General features: G+C 50.0%; 1 protein-coding gene across 5 annotated transcripts in view; it reads left to right on the top strand.

The window, feature by feature from the left end:
• Positions 1-25,125, top strand: part of EPHB2 (EPH receptor B2) — a 135,662-nt gene that overhangs the window by 95,796 nt on the left and 14,741 nt on the right. Inside the window, exons 6-10 of one of the 5 annotated variants that reach the window (XM_068414792.1) lie at positions 12,910-13,034; positions 20,964-21,126; positions 21,793-21,901; positions 22,092-22,159; positions 24,995-25,117. In XM_068414792.1, coding sequence (XP_068270893.1) covers positions 12,910-13,034; positions 20,964-21,126; positions 21,793-21,901; positions 22,092-22,159; positions 24,995-25,117 — 588 coding nt within the window. Of the gene's footprint in view, positions 1-12,909; positions 13,035-20,963; positions 21,147-21,792; positions 21,902-22,091; positions 22,208-24,994; positions 25,118-25,125 lie in introns of all 5 variants that reach the window. The other 4 variants (XM_068414793.1, XM_068414790.1, XM_068414795.1 and 1 more) reach the window with 4 other exon arrangements.

The following is a 25,125-nucleotide window of genomic DNA, read 5'->3' as shown; positions in this document are numbered from 1 at the left end:
GGAGGGCCTGTGGCCTGAAAGCCTGCGATGCTTAAATGGCAGGAGAGAGCTTTACCTGGAGAAGTGAAAAATGGAGAAGGTTTTAACCAAAGGAGTCAATTTTCAGTTAGATACCTAGATGCATTTGGACTCTGAGCTGAGTAAGAGCTAGGGCCTTGAGGTCAGTGATGGGACCTGGACTGGGGACAGCTGGACCATTGCACAGTGACAGTCACCTGCTGGGGACCCTGTGGGACTGGGATGCCTTGGGGCAAGGAGGGAGGGCTGATTTGGGTTAGACATCCCTTGAGTGAGATACTGGCACAAGACTTCCCCATCTGTGGGGCAGTGCAGAGTGAGTTGTCCTGGCTTTCCACTCTGCCCGTGCTTGAGAAACAGAGGTCACCTCAGCCCCACGTGCCTGTTTCACCTGCCTGCAGCCTTGCACGGAGGCCCTGTGTGCTTCTGCCATTTCAAACACTGTTTTTCAGGTGCTGCTGGAGCCTGGATCCCAGCCTATATGTCTCCAGGCCCCGTGGCTTCAAGGTCAGGGAAGCCCTTGCTCCGTGACTGATCACAGCACCATTCTTGCTGCTGCACAGCATCACCCTTTAGTCTCGCCAGAGCGAGCTGCTGGTGTTGTGCAGGGTTTGAAGTGCAGAAGGAGGTCTGGGACCTCCAGGGAGCCCTGTACTGAGGAGCACCCTGCTCTGGTCTCATGGGTAATCCTGTTCCCCACGTAGTTCCCACGTGTTGGAGCTGCCTGGGTCACGCAGTGAGTCTGAGTCCCTGGGTGAAGACAGTGGGAGAGGAGCTTGCGCACTTAGCCCAAGGTTTTCCAAGTCTCTCTCTGCCACGTTTGCGGGGCGGTTGCAGGCGTCCACTGCCAGATGCTCTGTCAGCAACTTTCTCCCCCACATCTCCCCATTTACTGCCCTGTCCTGTGGCCGCTGGACTAGCTGGTGCCTTACAGCATCATGGTGCATTTCCCTGCCGCTCTGTCTTCAGCCGGGGGTCACGCAGTTAATCCTGACCCCGGATCACAGCCGCTTCTGCATGTGGGTAATTGAAAATGCCAGAATTCCCTGCTGACCCTCCTATAATAAAAGCAGTTCTCCCCGTCCAGTAACCTGACACTCCAGGGACCAGGATCTGTCAGGAGGGCTCCGAGGAGATGCTGGAAAACTCCCAGCTGTTCACCTATTTTTTTTTTTCCCCTGAGTAATTTCAAAGTGTTGCTCAGGAGAGGCCACAGGCTGGGTTGGCTTTGCTCTCTCTCTTTCGTGAGTGTTTTCCAGAGCAAATGTTGACTCTGTCTGACATGACATGGGTTACTGGTATTAAAGTGATCAGAGATAGGGGTTTTGCTGCCAGTAATCTGACTCTTCCAGCTAAGCCAGCAGAGGAACAGAGACGCTTTGATTATACCGGGATCTCCATAGCGCTGACCCACTGGCTGGCAAGGAGTGACGGGCTGAGCCTTGCAGGGCTGGCAGGTGAAGGGGGCAGGGGCTGGCTGCAATATGGGGGGCAGATTGCAACTGGTAGCATTTCAAATGGGTTCAACTGGTAGCATTTCAAATTTTCGTGAGACGCCCCCTGCAGTACTGCGTCCAGCTCTGGGGTCCCCAACATAAGAAGGACATGGACCTGTTGGAGCAAGTCCAGAGGAGGCCACGGAGATGCTCAGAGGGCTGGAGCCCCTCTGCTCTGGAGACAGACTGAGAGAGTTGGGGCTGTTCAGCCTGGAGAAGAGAAGGCTCCAGGGAGACCTTATAGTACCTTCTCGTCCCTGAAGGGGCTACAGGAAAGCTGGAGAGGGACTTTTTACAAGGGCATGGAGTGATAGGACAAGGGGGAATGGTTTTAAACTGATAGAGGTTAGGTTTATATTAGATATTAGGAAGAAATTCTTTCCTGTGAGGGTGATGAGATGCTGTCCCAGGTTGCCCAGAGAAGCTGTGGCTGCCCCCTCCCTGTCAGTGTTCAAGGCCAGGTTGGATGGGGCTCTGAGCAACCTGGTCTAGTGGAAGGTGTCCCTGCCTGTGGCAGAGGGGTTGGAACTAGATGGTCTTTAAGGTCCTTTCCAACCCAAACCCAAACCATTCTATGATCCTATGTAAAGAACATGGAAGAGAAGCTGCAGAAAGATTCTGGTGTCCCCTGGCAGCCAGTCCAGAGTCTGGAGCCACACAGTCCTACCAAACTCTCCCATCAAACGTCCAGGCAGTTATGCAGAAGATACTGCCTGGGGAGTCCGAGACCCTGGGCTGCTCCCTGTAGTGTTGCTCTGGCTGGTGGCAGTGTCTTGTCCAATTTTATTGGATCCATCTTGGGGCCAGTGCTCTTCAATATCTTCATTAATGATTTGGACACAGGACTTGAAGGACTACTATCCAAATTCGCCAATGAGACTAAATTGGGAGGAGCTGTTGACACTCCTGAGGGCAGAGAGGCCCTGCAGAGAGACCTAGATAAATTAGAAAGGTGGATGGTCACCAACCACATGAAGTTTAGCAAGGGAAACTGACGGATTTTGCACCTGGGACATGGCAACCCTAGATGTACATACAGACTGGGGAACGAGAGGCTGGAGAGCAGCCCTGTGGAAGGGGATCTGGGGGTTCTGGTCAACGGCAAGTTGAACATGAGCCAACAGTGTGCCCTGACAGCCAAGAGGGCCAACCATGTCCTGGGGTGCATCAAGCATAGTATTGCTAGCCGGTCGAGGGAGGTGATTGTCCTGCTCTACTCTGCACTGATGCGGCCTCGTGTTGAGTACTGTGTGCAGTTTTGGGTGCCACAGTATGAAAAGGATATGAAGATACTAGAGAGTGTCCAGAAGAGAGGCACAAAGATGGCGAAGGGTTTAGAGGGGAAGCCGTACAAGGAGCGGCTGAAGTCACTGGGTCTGTTCAGCTTGGAGGAGAGAAGACTGAGGGGAGACCTCATTGTGGTCTGCAACTTCCTCACAAGGGGAAGTGGAGGAGTAGGCACTGACCTCTTCACCCTGGCGACCAGTGACAGAACTTGAGGGAATGGCAGGAAGATATGCCAGGGGAGGTTTAGGTTGGATATTAGGAAAAGGTTCTTCACCCAGAGGGTGGTGGAGCACGGGAACAGGCTCCCCAGGGAAGCAGTCATGGCGCCAAGCCTGACAGCATTCAAGAAGCATTTGGACAATGCCCTCAGACACATGGTGTGAATTCTGGGGTTGTCCTATGCTGGGACAGGAGTTGGACTCAATGATCCTTGTGGGTCCCTTCCAACTCAGGACATTCTATGATTCTGTGATTAATTCCCTTTACAGAAGCAGTCCAGCTTCCCGACTGTGCAGTATGACCTTCCATGGCTTCACAGCAGCACGAAGGCTCTAGAGGCTCTGAAGTGGCCCTGAAGTGCTGTGGGTATTATCTGGTGTGTAGCTGGAGGTGGGCTTGTTTCACAGCATCACATCACTGGGAGTCAGACCTACTAAAAACCAGTAGCAGCAGCCCCTGGCGGTTGTGGTGGCCTGAGAGTCAGGACCTGACACAGAAAATCAGCCTCTGTTATCAAAGCCTATTTGAAATAGGATGCTTGTAGCCCTGATGAGTCCCTTGGAATGAGATGAGCCAGCATGCATGAGGGACCAGACAGTGTCATGGGGTGTCAGGTTATGTTGCTCAATGTCTGTGAGGAAGATGCCTGCTTGTTCTCCTGTTAAGTGAGTTCTGATGCACTCTCATGTCTTTATTCTTGGTCTCTGTGTATTGAAAAGGTAGAGGTGGGATAGGAGGGAGGTCACTGTAGGGTATTGAAAAAGCAGGGCTGGTAGAAAGGTAACAGCTCCTGGATGGATGCTCTTGCTCTCTGAATAAAAGAGGAAGGTGCCACAGCAGATGTCCTGAGGTCTCCTGGTCTTGTTTGGCCAGATTGAGAAAGCCTGATGTCGTTGAGATAGGTTGGGGAGGGAAACACATGAGCTTCCTAAGAACAGCTCTAAACAGCACAGCTCAGGGACATAAAACCAAGGAGGAAAATGTGCCTATTTATTTCTCATTCACCCTACACAGTTCTTCATTGTGTGATGCCCCCCTGCTGCATTTTGTCAGATTTATCATAATGAATTGCCCTAAGCTTTACATAGCAGTTTCACCAATTACACTAATTCCAGATGTATCTAGGGTCTCTCACCCCACTCCCAGCAGGACACAGGGGCTTATAGGAGACGCAGAAACAGCCTGGGTCTTGAGGCGTTTGGTCCGACCCTGCATCAGAGGGAGATACAAGGAGTGAAGGAGGCAGCAGTTATCTCCTCCCTTCCCTGAGCTGAGGGGCACAGTGAAAAAAAACATTGAACCTGCACAACAGAGAGGGAACAGCAGCTCTGCACAAGCTGTCTGAGGATGGACTGAGTCAGAGAACTGTCATGTTGGTCACACTCAGAGGAATATCAAACCTGAGTGAGGAGGTGGATGCTGTATCTGTAGTTAAAGAGAGATGGTTACTGGCTACTAAGATCAGCCTTGAGGTTTGTATTTGAAAAGGAGGTTAACAAAAAATTGGAAAAGGTTCAGAAGAGAGTCATCAGATTGATATGTGGGCTGATAAATCTGTGAAGAGCTTAAGAAACTCAGTCTACTTAGATAATAGAAAAGAAGATAAAAGAAAATATTTTCATGATCTTTCAGTTCTTCCACAAGGACAAAATTCTGTTTCTAGACTCCTCCTTAATTTAGCTATCAAAATCAGAAAAGTTCCAGCACTTGGAAGCTGAAGTCCATAAATTTCAACCTGAAAATAATATGTGCATTTTAGAACAGAGCAAATAACCATGAGGAAAACCTCCCAAGAGGCATGGTGGGCTCGCCATAATTTGCAGTCCTCAAAGAAAACTGGATGTCTGTCTATAACATATGCACAGGGTCAACCGCAAGCATTTCAGCTATATTTAACTCACTGCCTGGGTTCTGTTGCCAGTCTCGTGCAGATGTTCAAACCTGGTTGTTACAGTAGCTTTTCCCAATTTTCTTCAAAATTCACATGTTCTTGCGCTGTCTCATCAAGCTGCCCGGTTTTCCAGTTGGCGTGACCTTCTTTCAGGTATTGCTGCGATTAGAAAGTGCCTGTTTCTCCTGGAAAACTCAGATTTCTTTCCTTCTTGTCTTCTTCCCTGTCCTTCTTTCCCTTAATCTTTTTTATCATTTTCAGCAGGGCAAGCCAAAAGAAGTAACTACTTGGTATGGAAGTAAAATACTGGCTATAGCAAGCCTGTGGCTTAGCAATGCTACCAACATGCCCCTTTGTCTGTACCTGAGATCAAGCAAATCTTCAGTTAAAGAATCCAAAGCCTCTTGTGGAGGGATCAGCAATGGTTAAGCTGCCTCTGCTGTGATGGATCTGTGCCACCTGAGATTTCAGTTTCTCTTGGCAGAGACTGCTTAAGTAGCCCGTGGGGCTGGTGGGTATGGAGCTCTCCGGTTCCTTGCCCACAGAGGTATTAGTCTGCATGTTCTGCCCCTCTGCTCCGCTCTCGTGAGATCCTACCTGCAGTGCTGCGTCCAGCTCTGGGGCCCCCAACATAAGAAGGACATGGACCTGTTGGAGCGAGTCCAGAGGAGGCCGCGAACATGATCAGAGGGCTGAAGCCCCTCTGCTCTGGAGACAGGCTGAGAGAATTGGGGCTGTTTAGCCTGGAGAAGAGAAGGCTCCGGGGGGACCTTCTAGCACCTTCCAGTACCTGAAGGGGCTACAGGAAAGCTGGAGAGGGACTTTTTACAAGGGCATGGAGTGATAGGACAAGGGGTAATGGTTTTAAACTGATAGAGGTTAGATTTAGATGAGATATTAGGAAGAAATTCTTTCCTGTGAGGGTGATGAGATGCTGTCCCAGGTTGCCTAGAGAAGCTGTGGCTGCCCCTCCCTGTCAGTGTTCAAGGCAGGTTGGATGGGGCTCTGAGCAACCTGTCTAGTGGAAGGTGTCCCTGCCTGTGGCAGGGGGTTGGAACTAGATGGTCTTTAAGGTCCCTTCCAACCCAAACTGTTCTATGATTCTATGATTCTATTCTATGATTTGAGACCTTCTTGCCTAGATGTGTCCACCTTGTGGCATTGAGCCACCGTGGTTTTTGAGGACACTGCTGTTTTAGCTGTCATTACGGCCTTGGCAAAACTCAGTGGTAATACCTGTGTGTTCTTCGGTGAGGTTGTGGGTATGTGGCTCTGCTGGCAAGACCTGAGAATAGGGTACATTTTGAGCCCCAGCCTTCCCATGTGCTGCTCAGGCAGCTTCTTGCACCCTGTGTGGGCCGCAGAAAAGCTGGACAAGAAGAGCTGTCGACACCCACAGAGATTTATCCTGCAGAGCTGCCCCCGAGCCAGGGAAGTCTGCTCAGCTCCTGGTGGTTTAAGGTAAACTGCCAAAGCCCCAAGCGCCAGCCTAGACAAGGGTCTGGCTGTGATCAGTGTTGTGCGGCCGTGCAGAGGCTTGGGGTGATGACTGTGGAAGCATCCCTCCCATCGCCCTGGTGCTTCTGCCCCAGAGGGGTCATCACGTGAGAGATGTCGGCTGCCTCCCCTCCCCATGCGCTGCAGATTTTGTTGCAGCAGGGGACAGGTCATCTGCCTTTTTACATCAGTGGATTTTCATTAAGCTTGTTTTACACTCCAGTGGTGGTTTTGGCTTGGTTTATTTCTCCAGCAATTTGGAGAAGCCATGGGGCTCCACTAAGAGGAATCCAAAGAATCTGAGGCTGTCACAGATAAAGAGGATGTAGAAAAGTGCCTTTCAAGGATTCGAATGATTCATTTTGTCTCCACGTGACGTAGGGCTCAAGGGTTTCAGTCATAAAAAGTAACTTTCTGTCCGTTGTGGAAATGAAGCTGTTTATTTTTTTGCATCATTGCTGCACACATGCACCTGGAGACACCATCAGGATAAATCTGCCTCTGCTTACACATTCATGGGGGTGACATCTCAAAGTGATAGTGGCTCTGAGAGCTGGGATGCTCCAAATTTGATCTCCTTTATGTGTCACAGGGCAGGTCCCATTTCCAGCACCCATTTTCCCTGTGCACAGTGACTCAAACGCTTTCCATGAGTAAGGGACAACCAGGCGAGCCAACAGCTGAGGGAGTGTCTTTGGCACTGGTCAATTTGTGCCATTGGGCAATTGTCACCAACTTAGTGACCATTTCCAACCTGGAAATGAAAAAAAGACCAATTTTTTCCAACCTGGAAATGGTCCCTAAAGCTCTGTTTCTTTTGTCACAAGGGAACAAAGAGGAGTCACAGTTCGTGGAACAAGGTGACCGATCCCACAGGGCCAGGTTAAATGCTGCCGGCGAATCTTTGGCGTTAGCTTCCCAGCTGTACTCTGGCCAGCCCTGGAAAGGGGTTGGCACAAAGCAGGCTGGAAGAACAAAGACCTATTTTTTTTTTGTTATTATTTTGGTCCTTTTTGCAGTTTGTTAAATCTTTGCTTTGAAATACTCAGAAACTCAATGGAGGGAACCTATGTGTAGTTTGTTCAGAAGTAACAGTTCAGGAAAGTCAGCTTAGATATTTTGAGACTTTTACCATCTTTGCTCAGCTGAGTTCACCACGTGTCAGAAAGTGTATATCTCTCATAGTCTGTTCTGTTGTGTTTGTCACTTCACCATGTCCCATGGCAGAAAAGCTCTTTCTACATCGTAGTTCAGGCTGGTCACAAGGTGCTTGATGCTTCTGTCAGAGCTGAAGCACACCTTGTGATGACAGTATCACCAGGTAGCACTATCCCAGATTGGATGCTCTTTGTGTTCACTTCAACTGTTTTCATCTCCTTCCTTTTTAGCTATTATATTACATGCATTAAATACTGCTGGGAGACCTAGCTCCTAAGCACAATCTCTGCCTCTGAAAGTGCTCAGTAAAAATAGATAAGACAGGCAGGGAGTGAAAATGAGACAGGATGGCTAGCCTCATTTTCCAGGTAGAAGATGGCAGTGCAGAGGGATCATGTGGATTCGTACAAGGTTGCCCATATGGACTTAGGGGCAGAGCAGAGAACTGCAACTGGGACCTTCCAGCCTTCGAAGTCCTGAGGAGTCAGAAACTAATGGGTCTTCACGAGCTTTGCAGCTGACTGTGAAGGAACCGTTTGCTCCAGGGGACAGGAGCTGCCAGATACCAGCTGCCTGAGTGCTTGTGGCGCTATATGGCTAGAAGCTTTTCCCTCTGACTAGACTTCAGAAAGCCACTCTAAGGTCTGGCTGACCCCACTAAACTGCTTTCAAACTCAGGCATCCAGTCTCAACCCATCCCTTATTCACAGAGTTGGGAGCCTCTCTCTGTACAAGCTGTTGCCCTCACCTGTGGTAAAGATGTGTGGGGAGGACCATGTTTTGTAGCATTGCAGCATGCTGTGCTCCATTAGCAAGAGCACAGGCAAAAAATTGAGGAGAGTGTTCCCATCTGCTCGGCACTCTTGAGCCCACATCTGGGGTAATGTGTCCACTTTGGGGCTCCTCAGTACTGCAGAGACATCAACCATATCCTGTGCTGCATCAAAGGCAGCATGGCCAGCAGGTCAAGGGAGGGGATTCTGCCCCTCTACTCTGCTCTCGTGAGACCCTACCTGCAGTGCTGCGTCCAGCTCTGGGGCCCCCAACAGAAGAAGAACATGGAGCTGTTGGAGCAAGTCCAGAGGAGGCAACGAAGATGCTCAGAGGGCTGGAGCTCCTCTCCTATGGAGACAGGCTGAGAGAGTTGGGGCTGTTCAGCCTGGAGAAGAGAAGGCTCCGGGGAGACCTTCTAGCACCTTCCAGTGCCTGAAGGGGCTACAGGAAAGCTGGAGAGGGGCTTTTTACAAGGGCATGGAGTGATAGGACAAGGGGGAACGGTTTTAAACTGATAGAGGTTAGATTTAGCTGAGATATTAGGAAGAAATTCTTTCCTGTGAGGGTGATGAGATGCTGTCCCAGGTTGCCTAGAGAAGCTGTGGCTGCCCCCTCCCTGTCAGTGTTCAAGGCCAGGTTGGAGTGGGCTCTGAGCAACCTGGTCTAGTGGAAGGTGTCCCTGCCCGTGGCAGAGGGGTTGGAACTAGATGGTCTTTAAGGTCCCCTCCAACCCAAACCAGTCTGTGATTCTGTGAACAAAGTGGAGCAGATCTGGCAGGAGGATCACGAGGATGGGCCAGGGGCTGGAGCACAAGACATATGAAGATAGTTGAGAGAGCTGGGTTTGACCAGCCTGGAGAGGAGGATGCTGGGGGACATCTAGCTACAGTCTTCCACTTAAAAGGGAGTTTAAAGAGAAGACAGAGCCAAACTTCCCCAAGGTGCACAGTGAGAGGACAGTAGTAATGTCCACAAGGTTCAATAAGGGAAGTTCCAACGGGATGCAAGGAAAAACTTCTTCCCCACAAGAGCGAGACAGCTGGGGACTGGTGCTCCGAGAGCCTGTGAGATCCCCATCCCTGAACTTATTCTGATCTCAACTAGACGCGCTCCTAAGCAAAGTGATCTGATTTTGAAATTACTCTGCAAGCCAGTTGGACTAGAAACCTCCAAAGTTCACTCCTGACCTAAACCTTTCTGTGATTTTATTATTGTTCATTTCCCTGATGTCTGTGATAACAAGAGCAGTTACTGAGAAGACGCAATGGTGGAGGTTCCTGCCCATCCAGAGACGCTCCTTTGCCCCAGGTGTAGGAAAAATGCTGAAGTTGCTGTAGTCATTCATCTCACCTGCCTCCTCCCCAACATGCAGCGTATTTGCCTCATTACGTCTAATTAGATGAGCGCCACCTCATCCAGTTGATTCTTTTTTCTGGGCCAGACGAGGGCAGGTTCACCAGGTACCCAGCTGCCTGGGCCATGACTGATCACAAATGATTCACACGTGCATGGAAGTGGGAGAAGAGCATCACAGGGACCTCACTGCTACCTGGAGGGACCTGGAGCTGAGGAGCTTCTCCAGCTACAAGGTCAGCCATTGAACCTGTGTCTAAATCATGGGACCATGCCACATCCCAGATTTGTGGTGGTATTGGTTTGCTTATATGCAGCCCCTGTCCTGGAATAGCCTGTATGAGTGTGGGATTGGTTTCCAGAGCATGTGCAGCTCAGATGTGCCAGAGAGACCATGGGCTGTGTACTCATCTCAGTCCAGTCCCAATCCCTGCTGCAGGGCCATCTGTAGCTTGGTCACATCTTCCTTCCAAGGCCTTTCTCCACAGAGAAATATTTGTCTTAGAGATTGCAGATGTCCTATGAAATCTATGTTGACAAGGAAGCAGCAAGCTCTGGCAAGCACTGACAGGCTCCAGAAATGTTACCTGTGTTTTATCCTAACCCCAGCATAAGAAACTAATCCCAGAAGTTTGTATATATAGGCCCTGAAGCGGTGGGACTGGGACATTAAGGCAGGAGGGAAGCAGTGCTGTATGCCACAGAGCAAGGGGAGGTCTGAGATGATACAGAGAGTTTCACACTGGTGGGTAACGGGGCTTGGCTTAACCAGAAACGGATGGAGGGATTGGTGTTTGGGAGGAGGTGAGGCTTGGGTCTCAGGATCTGTTAGAATCACAGAATGGTTTGGGTCAGAAGGGACCTTTAAAGATCATCATCCAACCCCCCTGCCATGGACAGGGACATCTTTCACTAGATCAGGTTGCTCAAAGCCCTGTCCAGCCTGACCTTGAACACTTCCAGTGATGGAAGTTCTCTGCCCTTGTTCAATTTTAGTAAGTGCTGGACAAAACCAGAGATCGCCAACACTTTGCTGAGGCTGACCCACATTGCACCTTCCTTCAAGGGTGGGGAAACCTAGGGAGATGAAGGGACATGGTGCAGCAGTGCGGTGGCAGATTTTACTTTACCCATACCCGGTCCCTACTCCCCTCGGCACACAGGTGTTGAACATCCTGGGAGCTACACTGTTCTGAATCCAGAAAACCAGTAGTGAAGTGAGGAGGCAAAGATGATGGGTTAGAAAATGGCTTTTGTTGGTATACTTTGAGAGGAGTTGCTCAGCTGTGATTCATTACTGTAATGTGCAAGAACACGCTGCAGCCATGCTAGTCCAAGTAGCACAGTCCTACCACTGCTGTGTCTGCAATCCTCAGCTGGCACGATTTCTGTCGCTGCTCGTGATGCCAAGGGAAACCAGACTGGAGATGGGCGAGAGGTGCTTTGCTTTGTGTGCCGCTCCTCCAAGCTCTTTCTCAGAGCTGTCAAATGAGTTGTTCTTCCATGAAATATTGAAAGGGTTGGACCTGGTAAAAGCCCTTCTGAGTGCAAGCCTCTGCATCCATTTGTAACCAGGCCTGGCATGCAAGCGATGGGGAAGCTTTCTCGCTACCACTTTCCAGTCCTCTCCCACCCTTGAGGCTTCCCCTCTGCCCTGAAGCTGCTGAGGCAGTGAGTCTGTGCTGGCAGGCGTGCCAGGGCTAATGCTGTGCTGGAGTTAGCACTCTCCAAGGCTGGGCTGGCACTGAGTGAGGTCTGGGATGGCCTCAGGACTGATGTCCGTGGAGGCTGTGCTGGCAGTGCCGTCAGCAGACTGGGCACAGGGTGGGCGAGGACACGTGCTCAGCTCACGGGTCTCGGAGGCAGTGAAGAGGAAGCAGCACGGGCATCTGTGTGTGTCATAGAATCATAGAACCGTTTTGGTTGGAAAGGACCTTTGAGATCATCGAGTCCAACCATTAACCCGACAGTGCCAAGGCCACCACTAAACCATGTCCCTCAGCACCACATCTACACGGCTTTTAAATCCTTCCAGGGATGGTGACTCCACCACTTCCCTGGGCAGCCTGTTCCAATGCTTGACAACCCTTTCAGTGAAGAAATTTTTCCTGATATCCAATCTAAACCTCCCCTGGTGCAACTTGAGGCTGTTTCCTCTTGTCCTATCGCTTGTTACCTGGGAGAAGAGACTGACCCCACCTCGCTACACCCTTCTTTCAGGTACTTGTAGAACAGTGTCAGCCCCTCCAGCAAGGGTGGGGGGCTGTAGGCTGTGGCATCTCTGCTATCAATACCTGAGCCAACCGGATTAAAAGCAGTCCAGGCTGCTTGCTCACCTGCCCCAGTCCACAGCAAGCAGGATCAGACCTGGTCAGAGTTTCCCAGGAAGGTGACAGCTCCGCACTGTGGTCCCTGCCCCATGGACTTGTTAGCACAGGTCCCTGGAGGACAGTTTTCCCACGGAGTGGCACCAGCTGAGACCGCACTGTTCCTACCTGGCCATGTGTCAAGCCTCGTAGGCAATGCAGGGCAGCACAAGGGGTGGACAGCTGGCTGGGTTGTCTAGGGAGCTGCTGGAAGGTCCCATTGTGCTCAGTGGGACAAGTGGTGTCTGTGGGTGTGCTATTTCCAGGGCACTCTGCCGAGGCGGGCGACTCACCATTGTCAGCATGTCAGGTCAGGTTTGCGTTGCGTGCTCAGGCTGCTGTATGCACCTCCCTTGATTGGCATGTGCAACTTGCAGACCCAGCACACCGAGGCGGAGAGGAGCTGCTTGCTTCCTGCGTCTGCCTGTGCCTTATGAAGCTTCTCTATGCAAATGTCAAAGTACAAAACCCCCTATTTCCCCATGGCAAGCAGGGAGGATTGCATGTTGCTGGGCTGGTAGTGCTTTTTCTAGGGTAACAAGGCTGTGTTTCCTCCAACCCTGGTCTCGTTTTGCCTGGGAATGATCTGTTTTCCTGCTCGAGACACTGCCCTACATGGTTTCTAATTACAAACTCTTAGTGAGCCGTGGAAACATTTTTTTCTTCCCTAACTGCTCTCTACAAACAGCAAGAGGTGGGATCTCCTGACCCCTGGACAACCCTGCCACTGCTGGAAATGAATTCAGTAGCTCCAAATAGCAACAATACACCTGCCTGCCTCCAGCTAGGGGATGCGGGTCTTGCCCGTGTAGGTGTCTGACTGAGGCCTCTCTCTTGCTCTCTCTTCCAGCTCCTTCAGCTGTGTCCATCATGCACCAGGTCAGCCGCACCGTGGACAGCATTACCCTCTCATGGTCTCAGCCTGACCAACCCAACGGAGTCATCCTGGATTATGAGCTGCAATATTATGAGAAGGTACTGCGGGACCTTGGCAGGGTTCAGCCGCGGGTTTTTGGGAGAGGAGGTGGTGCAAAGCTTTGCGTAAGGGCCCAACATCGGCTACAGCAGTTGGTTGATCAATAGGTTACTTCTCTTGCTGTGGTTGGCCATGTGGGTGGCAGTGACTGTCAACCCTTTGGAGTTCAGCGGTGGTTCCAGTGACCCTGTATAGACACTGCAAGTGTGGAAAATCTGCTGGTCTTTCAGGAGGAACTTCTCCTCCCCTCACCTCTCCAGCACTTGTGGCAGGTGGACCCAATACAGGGAGAGCTGGGTAGCCAGGGGCCAGGGTCTAATTTTTTCCTTTCCCCTACTGGGGCATTAGTGGGGAATGGGGATGGTAGGGATGTCACAGAGCATCTAATCTGAGGTTAGACCACACTAGGTGAGTGTCCAGTCTTTGAGATTTTGTGTAATACTGTCTGTCAGTGCATTTACACCAAAGGTGAGTTTGGCGTCTGTGTGCAGGAGCCTGAACTGCTTTACCCAGGTGTTGTACCAGGGACAAGCTGTCCCATACTCCCATGGAGGGTACACACTGAGCTATGGAGTTGGGGCAGGCTGATGTGAAGGGGTCCTGCAGCTCTGGCTCTTTCATCTCTGAGGATCTTGCCCCTTCCACCTCCCCCCTGCCCAGGCAAGCAGAGGGACTGCAAGCCAGGGCTGTGCCAGGGTGTCCATCCCATGGGGCTGGAATTGTGTGGCTGCTGAGAGACCCAAAGTCCATGTTGATGTTGGTCCAGGACCTGCCAAGCTCTATCTGGCTGGTGAACTTCATCTGTGCTTCCTGGGGGAGGTGGGGAGCAGGAGATTTCTCCTTCCAGGAATCTGCCCCCTTACACAAGAGCTTATAAACTATACATTAAAAATTGCAAACTAACTAATTAAAAAGCTTTATGATTAAATGAAACTGAAAATATTTTTCCCAGCAGTTGCCAGAAGAAATGATTAATCCCCCCCACTGCCTGCCCGTGACCTATTTTCTCATCACCAAGAGCCAGAGGGAGAATGGGGAGGGGGGGAGCTTCTTTGTAAGCTGTTAAATAGGTCCTGACCTATATTGCATAAATCACAGCCATTTATTTGACCCTTGGAAATGATCCCAGAATATATGGCAAGATGGATGAGTAGGTAACAAGACAGATCTGGAAAGGAAGAGGTGTCCTTTCCCTGGGGACCCTCAAAGTAGAGACAGAAGATTTCAGGGAGTTCTTCTCCTTCTCTTACTTTCTCTCTTCTCTTTCTCTCTTCCCCCTCCACTCTGTTTTCTGGGGGAGGCTGTAAATAAAGGGAATTTTTGTCTAAAGGAGAGGTTGCCGTTCGTGGCCAGTCTTTGCAGCCAACCACAAGGTGAGCATCTGCTTGCCCGATCATCAAAGCTTAGGGCACAGCGTGTCCCTGATCAGGGGGACAAGTGGCCCAAGTCACGCTCAGGCAATGCTTTTCACGGCAGCAGGCTCTCAGGTGGAGCACTAGCCCTGGCAGAGAGGACAACACAAGCAGCCCCACGAGCTGATGCTGAGGCGCTCTCTGTCGTGGTATTTGAAACTCTTGTTATATTTTTTTGCTGGTGCTTTGGTTGAAGAAGAAAGGGAAGTCTTCATCTCCTCCTTGACCAAGATGTATGTCATTCTCAGAATGGGATCATAGAATCATAGAATAGTTTGTGTTGGAAGGGACTTTTAAAGGTCATCTAGTCCAAGCCCTCTGCAATAAGCAGAGACATCTTCAACTAGACCAGGTTGCTCAGAGACCCGTCCAACCTGACCTTGAATGTTTCCAGGGATGAGGCATCCACAGCCTCTCTGGGCAACTCGTTCCAGTGTTTCACCACCCTCACTGTAAAAAATTTCTTCCTTATATCTAGTCTGATACCCTCCTTTAATTTAAACCCATTGCCCCTTGTCCTATTGCTACAGGCCCTGCTAAAAAGTCTGTCCCCATCTTTCTTATAAGTCCCTTTTAAGTACTGGAAGGCTGCTAGAAGGTCTCCCTGGAGCCTTCTCTTCTCCAGGCTGAACGACCCCAACTCTCTCAGTCTTTCCTCATAGGCCAGCTGTTCCACCCCTCTGATCATTTTTATGGCCTTCCTCTGGCCCCGCTCCAACAGGTCCATGTCTTTCTTGTGCCGCGGACCCCAGAGCTGGATGCAGTACTGCAGGTGGGGTCTCACCAGAGCGGAGTGGAGGGTCAGAATCATTTGAACCTCTTGGTATGTCTTCTGTTGGTGCTTTGGTTGAAGAAGACAGGCATGTCTTTGTCTCTTCCCCAACCAAGATGTATGTCATTCTCAGAAAGGGATCACTGGGTCAAAGCTTAGTCCCACAGCATGCAAACCGCAGAGGATTTGGAAACAGGTTAAAAAAGAAGTGGAATAACCAAGAGCTAGAGGCAGGGCCTGGCCAATGGCAGTGGATTTGTCTCTCCCCAAAGTCCTCTGTGTGTATTACCCTTTACCCTGAACTCCCAGTTGCACACTCAAGGTCTGATCCATCAGTAGTCAAGCCAAGGTCTTCATATGCTTTGGCTGGCCAGTTGAGAGCCCTTTGCATTTTCAACAATGCAGTGACACTATATCCTTCTCTGCCTGCTTGGCAGAGCTGAATCTCATTGCAGTGCTGAGTTTTGCAATTGAAAGCCATTTACTTGGTCCCTGGGCGCAGTCCCAAAATGCACAGCTTTGGATATGCTGTGCTCTTCCCCTGCTTCCCATCAATACTGCAATTTGGATGGGGTGTGTGACACATCCCAGGTGTGTTCTCACTCGACTGCCAGTGTGTACAGAGGCAATTTTCTTCCAAAATGTTTCATTGCAAACTGTCCCATGTGCTTCTGAATGCTCAGAATATATCTCTGGAGCTAGTTAAGTTGCTTCTGGTGGAATTTTTTTTCCCAGTAGAAAATTACATTGTATTAGCATGAAAACAGTTCAAATGTAAGAATAGCAGCATATGCATCTTGTATAAAAAGAGTTTTGGCTCTTCATTTTGAATTGATTCTCTTCTAGATAAAGACATAAATTAAATTTAACAAAATTGGAATAAGTGTTTTAGCGTTAACGGAAAAGAGCTGTTCACGATACCTGAAACAAAGGTATATTTTTGTTTCCATTTCACAGGTTATTTATAACATTGCTATTATTAGATGCTATTAAAAATGCCTGTGCAGAGGCAACATGATGATTTTCTTTCACATGTAGTTAGAGCAAATCAGTGCAGACTGTTACGCAAACACTGAATGACGTGTCTACTCTCTATGATCCTCTCCTTAATGTATTTTTTTTTACCTCCAAGAGGCACCTGGCAATGTTTGTCTTATTAAAAAAGTGAGTGTTGTCTTCATTTAGAAAGGGCGTAGTAGTTTTTGTCCAAAGTTGCCAAACTCATCCCAGAGTGTGGGAACTGGAAACCCACTGCAGTGTAAAGCATTGCAGAGAATAATTAGCTCTCCTTGTTATGCAAAATGATTGGGTTTAGGGTATGCCTTAAGTTACCCATTTTGTAATTGTTTGAAGACATTCAGCCCATCCCTTGTGCCCAGTTCTGTCACCAAAGCAAATGTTTTCAGAGGCGCAACAGTCCTTTGATGTCTCCAACCAACGCTGGGGAAAGGGTATGGGTTGGCTGGAGGGCTGAAGAGTAGGGGAGAGGCGACCTGTGGCAGCTGGTGTTGGAGGTGGGAGTAGAGCTGGCTGTAGCCTTCGTGGTGCCCAGGAGCTTCTGGCAGGAACCCAGCGTCCTGGAAGTGTTCAAGGCCAGACTGGATGGGGCTTTGAGCAGCCTGGTCTAGTGGAAGGTGTCCCTGCCCCTGGCAGGGGGGTTGGAACTAGATGATCTTTAAGGTCCTTTCCAACCCAAACCATTCTATGATTCTGTGATCCCCAGAGTTGGATGTCACCAGGGTTTGTACCAAGGACAGCTGGAAGCACTGCTCCTGGGCTGGCTCAGAGGACTTTCGTGGTCTCTAGTCTGCAGTGCTGGACACCAGCATCCCCAAGCCTGGGGCCAAAGCTGCTGCCTGGTGTTTCCCAGCTGTCCCCAGGATGGAGTGAGAGCTGGGATGCCCCTTCCCCCCATGCTGCCCCAAACGCTTGGAGGGGGCTCTGTCTGTGGAAAACTGTGGGATCAAGAAGATTAAGAGGAAAGCTTGCCAGGGAGCCCTGCTATAGCTTTCCTGCAGTCCCAGTCCCTGCCCAGGGTCCACACTGCTTCTGTCTGGGGCTCAAGTTTTTTTTGTGAGAGGCATCCAGACACTCTTACCACACCACACTTGATTGGATACCTGTCTAGGAGGGCAAATGCTCTTGAGATCTCCCCACAAGTGGTGTTCCCCATGAGAGTCTGGGAGCTGTGGACCTCATGGATCGACCCCCAGAGTGGCCGGCAGGACCCTGTTACCACATCTGAGCATCCCTCCTAATGTACTCGATCCCATGGGAGCCGAAATTCAGATGTGTGTGATGATTTGGCACACAGCCTTGGACTAGCTTTGTACGTGTGGGCCTATTTTCTTCAGGAACCACAGCAGATTGCTGCTGTGCAGACGCGGAGGAGCTGTCTGCCAAATTAAGTCGGTTGACGTTTTTCTTTGGCTTTTTTTTTTTTTCTGGTAAAACATGACTTTTTAGAAACAATTTTTACAGATCATTCGAGCGTTTCACAGACTATCCATGTTTCAAGAAACTCTTTCTTTGTTGATCAGACTTTGGTTTCAGGTTAAATATGGCTCAGGGGAAGGGAAACCACATGAGGACTCAAAATTAAACCTGTGAGAAAATAAGTGTGTTATTTTGAATTAGGATTTCCAAAGTCAAACCAAAATTAGCAGGGGAAAATAAAAACAAACAACCACCAAACCTCTGCAAAAAAACAAGCTGTGAGAAACAGAAAAGGGATTTGGACTTTAAACCACCTGGTATGCCCTGTACCTGGTGGAGAAGCCCAGAGGGGTGAAAGGGGAGAAGTGTTTGAAGTGAATTGCTGGAGAGGTGATGTCTGAGCAATATGCCAAGAGGAAGGAATAGGTCTGATAAGGGAGGGTGGAGAGGTGTAAATGCTCTTTCCTTGTGGTCTGGGATTATAGGAGAGCATGGACATGAGCATACCTTCCTGCGATAGACAGACATCAATTTCCCAGGCTATAACCTGTCTTGTAAGCATGCCCATTGCATTCAGTTTAAAGTCCTCCAGGAGCAGAGATGAGGCTCCCTCAAACAGTTGGACAAATGATTTTAAAACAACTGTGTTGTTAGTGCCATTCAAGGGCCTGGGAGGATTCATCCAAGCCCTTGATCACTAAAACTGTAAACACTTCCTGACCTATTTCACTTCTAGCCTGCCTGGGAAAGGTCCAAAGGAGTGCTGAGGCCTGATCAGGCAAACAAGGCAATCAGTCTTCTGCGTGCTCATCTTTTCTTGATCTTTCTTGTCTGTGTACCTGTACTTGAGCTTTTCTTTGCCATTAGTCTAATTCCCAAACACCCCAATGATACCCAGGCACCTTCAGTGCCAGGTCCAGATGGATAAAACTGATGTTGTAGTTTTTAGAAGAGAAAACTGTTCCCGAACAATGTTAATAGTGGAGGTCTTCTGGGCATTCATAGAACTGCTCTGCATTACCCTGCAGAATGATGTGCCACCAGCATTTCCAAGCCTCTGAGATTGACTGCACACTTGGCGAAACAAGTTCCTGCCAGACCACTCTTACCAGCAGTCCACACCAGAGCACTGCTCAGCCAAAAGCTTAATACAAGAAGAAATTAACTCCATGAATGTTGTCTTTCAGCTGCTTTGCATCTGTGAGGCTAATAGTCTGCACAAACCTGGATCATGAGTATAATCCATCTTGCAAATGCCACTGTGCTTGCAATTCTGCTGCAGCACGATGACTAATTGAGAAAGCACCAGGGTCTCCCAGGAACATGAGGAGAACATTGGTTCAACATGGTCTGCTTACGAAGCCCCATAGTGAATGACTGTTCTTTGTGGGCCTCTCTTGTTGCTGGTACCACAGCTTCTTGCTGTGCAGAGGATCCTCTGAGTGAAGGCACCAGCACTGTTCTCAGAAGTGGATGAACATGAAAGCAAAGTCACCAGATCACTAGCACTGTGGCTAGTGGAAAAGGAAGGAGACCAGCTGCCCCCAAAGGCAAGCTCCACCATTTATTGGTGGGCAAGACAACCTCTAACTCATCCTGTGTCCAGCAGCTGAGGAGTCTGAGGAGACAGCCCCCACTAGGCAAAGGGTGTGCAAAGATGGGTGCAAGACTCTTCATTGACTTCTGCTTCACTGTTGCCTGCAGGCAGCCAAAACAGCATGAGAGCAACAGCCTGTGCAACTTGCACCTTTGTGTGAGGAAACCTTGGTTCATCACAAGATGGGACCTTCTGCCTGATTGCCTCTTTGAGACCCTCTATCCTTCAGAAGTCCACTGCAGAAGAAGTTGGATGCTTTGCTCCTCACTGGGAGTTTCATTCTGATCTCACTGTAGCACGGGACAAGAAGAAAACCCTCCATGCCCCCCAGTGGAGCTTCACAGCCGAGACAAAAGGCCAGTCCCTTGATTAGCCTCAGTCCCACTTGATGGGATTGCACAAACTATGTGTGACTTCTTTCTGCCAGTCCCTGCCTAGTTCTCATGAGGTTATCTCACCTCGCTGGTGAGTCTGAGTGGGGTGGGAGTTCTTAGGCTTGCTGAGTCCTTTGCAGTGACTTGAAGTTAGCAGATCTCAGGGACTCGTTTGTAAAATTGCCAGCTCAGATTTTTAGCTGTCAGCTGCTTATCTGTTCCAACCAGTGATCCTGCCAAGGCAGCCTGACCTGCCAGATCAGAGGTGTTACCAGAAAGGATGAACACTTTCAATGTAGCTGCAGAAATTTGATTCAAAAATTGGTGCCTGTGCCTCCTTTTATGGGGGCTCATACTGACAGCTTGGCTTTCCCAAGCTTATTCTGTTTTCCAGAAACATCGTGCTATTTGCATATATTGCTGCTTTGTACTGGCTTTCAGGACTTCATGGCTGTCAGGCACCTGGACACCTTGCCCTGATCATAGGAAGCACCACATTCAGTACCTTCTTTCATCCTCCCCTGTTGACCTGTTTCTCCATGTCCATGGGGCGGACTGAGACTGTCTGTTCTCTTGTACAGTGGCTACCACAAGGAGATCCTGGCCCATCCACTAGTGCTTCTGGATGCTCAGCTAAGGGCATAATTACTAAGGGTAGCGATGGATCCATCACCTACACAAGTGCAATACCATCTATACTGTTATGATATGACTGCTTAAGTCCACAGCTAGAAAAACTGCACACAAGTGGTGGGACAGAAATTTGGAAGTAGTCTCATTGTCACTTCTAAATATGCTCTTCGGTTCCCCAGCTTTGAAAACCTAGCCATGGTTCCTGGTAAAGCAGACCATGGGCAGGGGGATGGTAGCAGTACTTCTCCCAAGGTCCAAAACCCTGTGTTCAGGTGGACTTTATCTTCAGCATAGGCAAAGGGAGATAGGAAAGAGCAAACGGAGAGGGTGCTGAGGCTGGATCAGGCACAGGAGGAGGGGGTGAGAAAGAAGGACAGTGCTGAGAGAAGGTGGGCACAGAAGAGGGAAGCAGTTCCCATACCTATTGAATTCAAGGCTTGGAGAAGCGACCTGAGGTTTCTAGCTAACACCTTCATCAGAGCCTTTCCTGAGAGGTGGTGGGTAGCCCAGGAATATTCATACTCCCATTCCTGCTTCTTTGTCTCCCTGCTGGGAGGCAGGCTCAGAGGAATGACCTGTTTGTTCAGGCCCATGGTGGTCTCTCCACCCATGCTACCCTGGTCTCCTGCACTTCCTCCTTCTAGAAATACAGCACTTGATTCTGGACTCATTTTTCTGATGATGGATTTTAATTTTCTTGGCAGGATCTGAGCGAGTTAAATTCGACAACAGTGAAGAGCCCCACCAACACCGTGGCAGTGCAAAACCTCAAAGCTGGCACCATCTACGTCTTCCAGGTGCGGGCACGTACTGTGGCCGGGTATGGCCGGTATAGTGGCAAGATGTATTTCCAGACCATGACTGAAGGTGAGTCTTCAGCTGCCTCTGCATGAAGGTGACACAGGGCCTAGAGAGACTTGAACACGATGGAGATGCACTGGCAGCAGTGCTGGTCCTCTTGCTGTTAGTCCCTTCAGGGGTGCCTTGGCAAATCACATGCATTTATTCAACCTGGCAAGACCTGGAGAGAGTCACGGGCGCTTGGTGGTCCATGCAGGGAATAACTAGGCCAATTTCTGCCAAGCTTCTCTGGCATGGGGACCTGTTCACTCAGTTGGATTTAGAGGAAATGAATTTTATGATTTTCATGTGCACAGCTGTTGATGACAAATGCAGACCTGTGCCTCTATTTTCTAGATTTGTGCTGCTAAATAAAACAGCCCAAGCCAGTTTTCTGTCCCTGAGGCCAAGGAGCAAGGCACAGCATGCATGCATCTGTGGGACTAAACTTTCACACCCAAAAGGGATAGCTCCACCCAGCCTTCCTAGTGGGGCACAGCCGCTGCCATAGCCAACCTGAGCCATGCCTGGGACAACACTAGCTGTCCCGTACCAAAACCATGCCAGGAAGCACATTAGCAATAGCCATGCAAATGTGAGAAGTGCTCAGGGCCGTGCTCTGATCTTGATGAACTTCTTAGTGTAGACCCATTCCGTGCCACAGTAACCCCTTCCCTCTTCTTTACATGCCAGCTGAGTACCAGACCAGTGTCCAGGAGAAGCTGCCGCTCATCATTGGCTCCTCCGCAGCAGGACTGGTGTTCCTCATTGCTGTGGTCGTCATCATTATTGTGTGCAACAGGTAGGTCAGCCTGAGTGCATGCCCCGGGACTGGGGCTGTGCAATGGGGTGGTGACTAGAGACAGAGGGTGGCAGGGGTAGGTGAGGGGAGGATGGGGACAGGAAGGTGAAGGGGGAAAGAGATGCCCCTGCAGTGTGTCTCTCAGCCCCGATGGACCTGTGTGGGGGCTCAGCACTCCCTTTCTTTCCAGAAGACGGGGCTTTGAGCGTGCTGACTCCGAGTACACCGACAAGCTGCAGCACTATACCAGTGGCCACAGTACGTACCGCGGCCCCCCTCCAGGCCTGGGGGTCCGCTCTCTCTTCGGTTTGTGTTCCTGTTCACTCATTCCTTGTGGCGTGTGGGGAGGGCTCAGGCCACCTAACCGGGCAGGCGTGTGCATGTGCAGACAGGAGGACCTCCATGCTGTATAGATCCTCCACCAGTCCCCTATGACCTAGGTCCCTGCCCTGCCTCGTACAGTCCGTGCTCTCCAGACCTGCATACTGTTGGGTGCCAACCATGCAGTGAACACCTGTGCATGCGCTACAAACTCCTGCAACATCCAACACACGCCCCTCCATGTGCCCCTGAAGCCTCACCCTCTTCTGCAGCACAGCCCCTGCCCCACACCTTGTCTTGCCACTCCGATTCCTGAACTTTGCCCAGCTTGTGGGCAGCAGTGAGACCCCTTTCCTGAGTTACCCACGTCCTGCAGAGTGCTGTCCTTCTGCAGGAACCCTCATATCTCATGGTGCCTTTCCTAGAGCCCATCCCAGGGTTCCCAGAAACCTAGCAGATATCAGATGTATCTATATATAGAGGTATATAACACAATACATAACATGCCCTCTCTTGCACCATCCCTCTTCCAACACCCCTGTGTACTGCAGGGCACTCCCTCACATCCAGCATTCCTGCTCGAGACCTTGATGCACACCCTGCCTCACCCCAGTACATCCTCTTTCCCCTCATTAACCCCTGGCTGCCTGCCCTCTGCAACGCCTTTCTCCTCCCTCACTAGAGACCTGTCGCTATAATCCTGCTTTGTTCCAATCTCAGTTGCTATTTACCTCGTGTTATACTTGCAGCTTCAGGATTTCTGTCCTTTTTATACCTTGTTTTTGTACCTTTTTATACCTCTGTCCTGTACAGACCTTGGCCTTGTTCAGAAAATGGAAAACATCAGTAGTGTTTCAGCACAGGACTCACTATTGATTCTGCATTTACCTGGGAAACATTTCCCAAAAGGCTGGGCACTGAACTGCAGCTCCCTGCCAGAGCAGCAGCGTGCTGGCTGCATTGCTATAACTTACTAGGAAAAATGACACTCTTCAAGAAAAGATTATGTAAATGCAGCTCTCAGTTGTTTGTCAGTCTGTGCTGCATGTGTAAACATACATTCACACTTTCTCCTGGGGTCTGGTGCGTAACGTGACAGCTTCAGGCAGGGATGGCATTAATAGCTGTGCCTCCACGACTGTGGGAACAGGCTGGATGCCACTGGATGCAGATGAACTGATAACGGGCTTGGGATGTCTTTTAGCCACAGCATCACTCAAGACACCAGTCCAAGGGACAGTCCCTGCTTGGATCCCCAGCAGTGATTGCTGTGGAGAGGCTACAGCTTATTGTTAGCAAATTGCCAAGGTGCAGGGAGCCTATAAGCATTGCAGCAACTCCCCTAAATCCTACCAGCATCCTACATGTGGGGCTGGGAGTCATGCCTCTGGTTCTGTGTTGGGCTCCTTATTTAGTGAGCTGTGAGCTCTGCTCTCCAAATATCTCCAATTTTGGAGCAAGCCAGAGGCCAGCAAAATGAGTATAGAAAGGGGAGAACTGCAGGAGTGCAGGTAAAGGCTGTGCCACGGTGTAGGTAGCATGCGATGTAGCATCAGCAGTCCAACCTCACCAGGTCCCATGGCCATTGCCTTTCACATAAGCATATCGCTGTGTCTTCTGGTCTGCCTAGCAGGAAGACCTTGGCTTTTGCAATTTCCCTGGTGTCCCCTACAGCTTGTCTTGGCTGTGTTGAGGCTACCAAGAGGGAACCCAGCCTCAGGCAGTGTTACCTGTCAGGAGAACAGGGGCCTGGACTGTCTGTCTTGCTTGCACTGCCCCTGGAAGGGTCACAGACTCTCCCGTGGATGAGTCAAACTGGCTTGGTGGCTGTGTCAGCAGTACCAAGCACCTAGAACTGCCTCCCCTATAGATTTCCATGTAGAGAACCAAGAGCAGCATGTACCTCAGCATGTGCGGTAGGACGAGGGGTAACGGTTTTAAACTGAAAGAGGGGAGATTTAGATGAGATATTAGGAAGAAATTCTTTCCTGTGAGGGTGGTGAGACACTGGCCCAGGTTGCCCAGAGAAGCTGTGGCTGCCCCCTCCCTGGCAGTGTTCAAGGCCAGGTTGGATGGGGCTTGGAGCAACCTGGTCTAGTGGAAGGTGTCCCTGCCCGTGGCAGGAGGGGTTGGACTAGATGTTCTTTAAGGTCCCTTCCAACCCAAACCAGTCTGTGATTCTATGATTCCATTTACATCGCAAGGCAGACCTTCACCATCTCCTGTCCTGAGTGCTGAGCCTGGGTCTCCTCCTCCACTTTCCCATGCCTCTGATGGGATGGTGTGCTGAGGTGGAAGCAACATGCAGAGGAGGCCAGTGAGGCAGAGCTGCAGTCTCTACAAATGGTCCTCTTGCAGTGTTGCAGCATGATGAGCACAGTGTGACACTGGTGTGCCTATGCACCATCTCCCGAGAGCAAATGCTTGTCTTGCTTGTCTCTGGATCTACTAAAGCTGAATCCTGCTGCAGAGGATGTGTGGTTCTCTGTGGTCACAGTTTGCAGTCCTAGCTAACGATGTAGCCCTCCACTGCCCCAACAATGACTTGTGAGCCAATATTCGTTGTAATCCAGCTTTAATAGTCCTGTGCAAACATGGCTCTGCATGTTCTTTCTCAAACTGCTTTGCTGTGTCTGCTTCATGCCCTTGATTATGCAACTTGCTGAGGTCAAAAAGACCCTCACACAAATAGGTTTCTCTTTTCCTCGATGCCAGCCATCGGTTGTTCTATTTGCATCTGTCCATCTGACTCTCTCCCTCCCCTTTATGCAGTGACTCCAGGCATGAAGATTTATATTGACCCGTTCACCTACGAAGATCCCAATGAAGCTGTCAGGGAATTTGCAAAAGAAATTGATATCTCTTGTGTCAAAATCGAGCAGGTGATTGGGGCAGGTAGGTGA

The sequence above is a fragment of the Nyctibius grandis genome, chromosome 17 (genome assembly GCF_013368605.1).
Source record: "Nyctibius grandis isolate bNycGra1 chromosome 17, bNycGra1.pri, whole genome shotgun sequence".
Classification (NCBI taxonomy): domain Eukaryota; kingdom Metazoa; phylum Chordata; class Aves; order Nyctibiiformes; family Nyctibiidae; genus Nyctibius; species Nyctibius grandis.
This window is presented reverse-complemented; position numbering and strand designations above follow the sequence as displayed.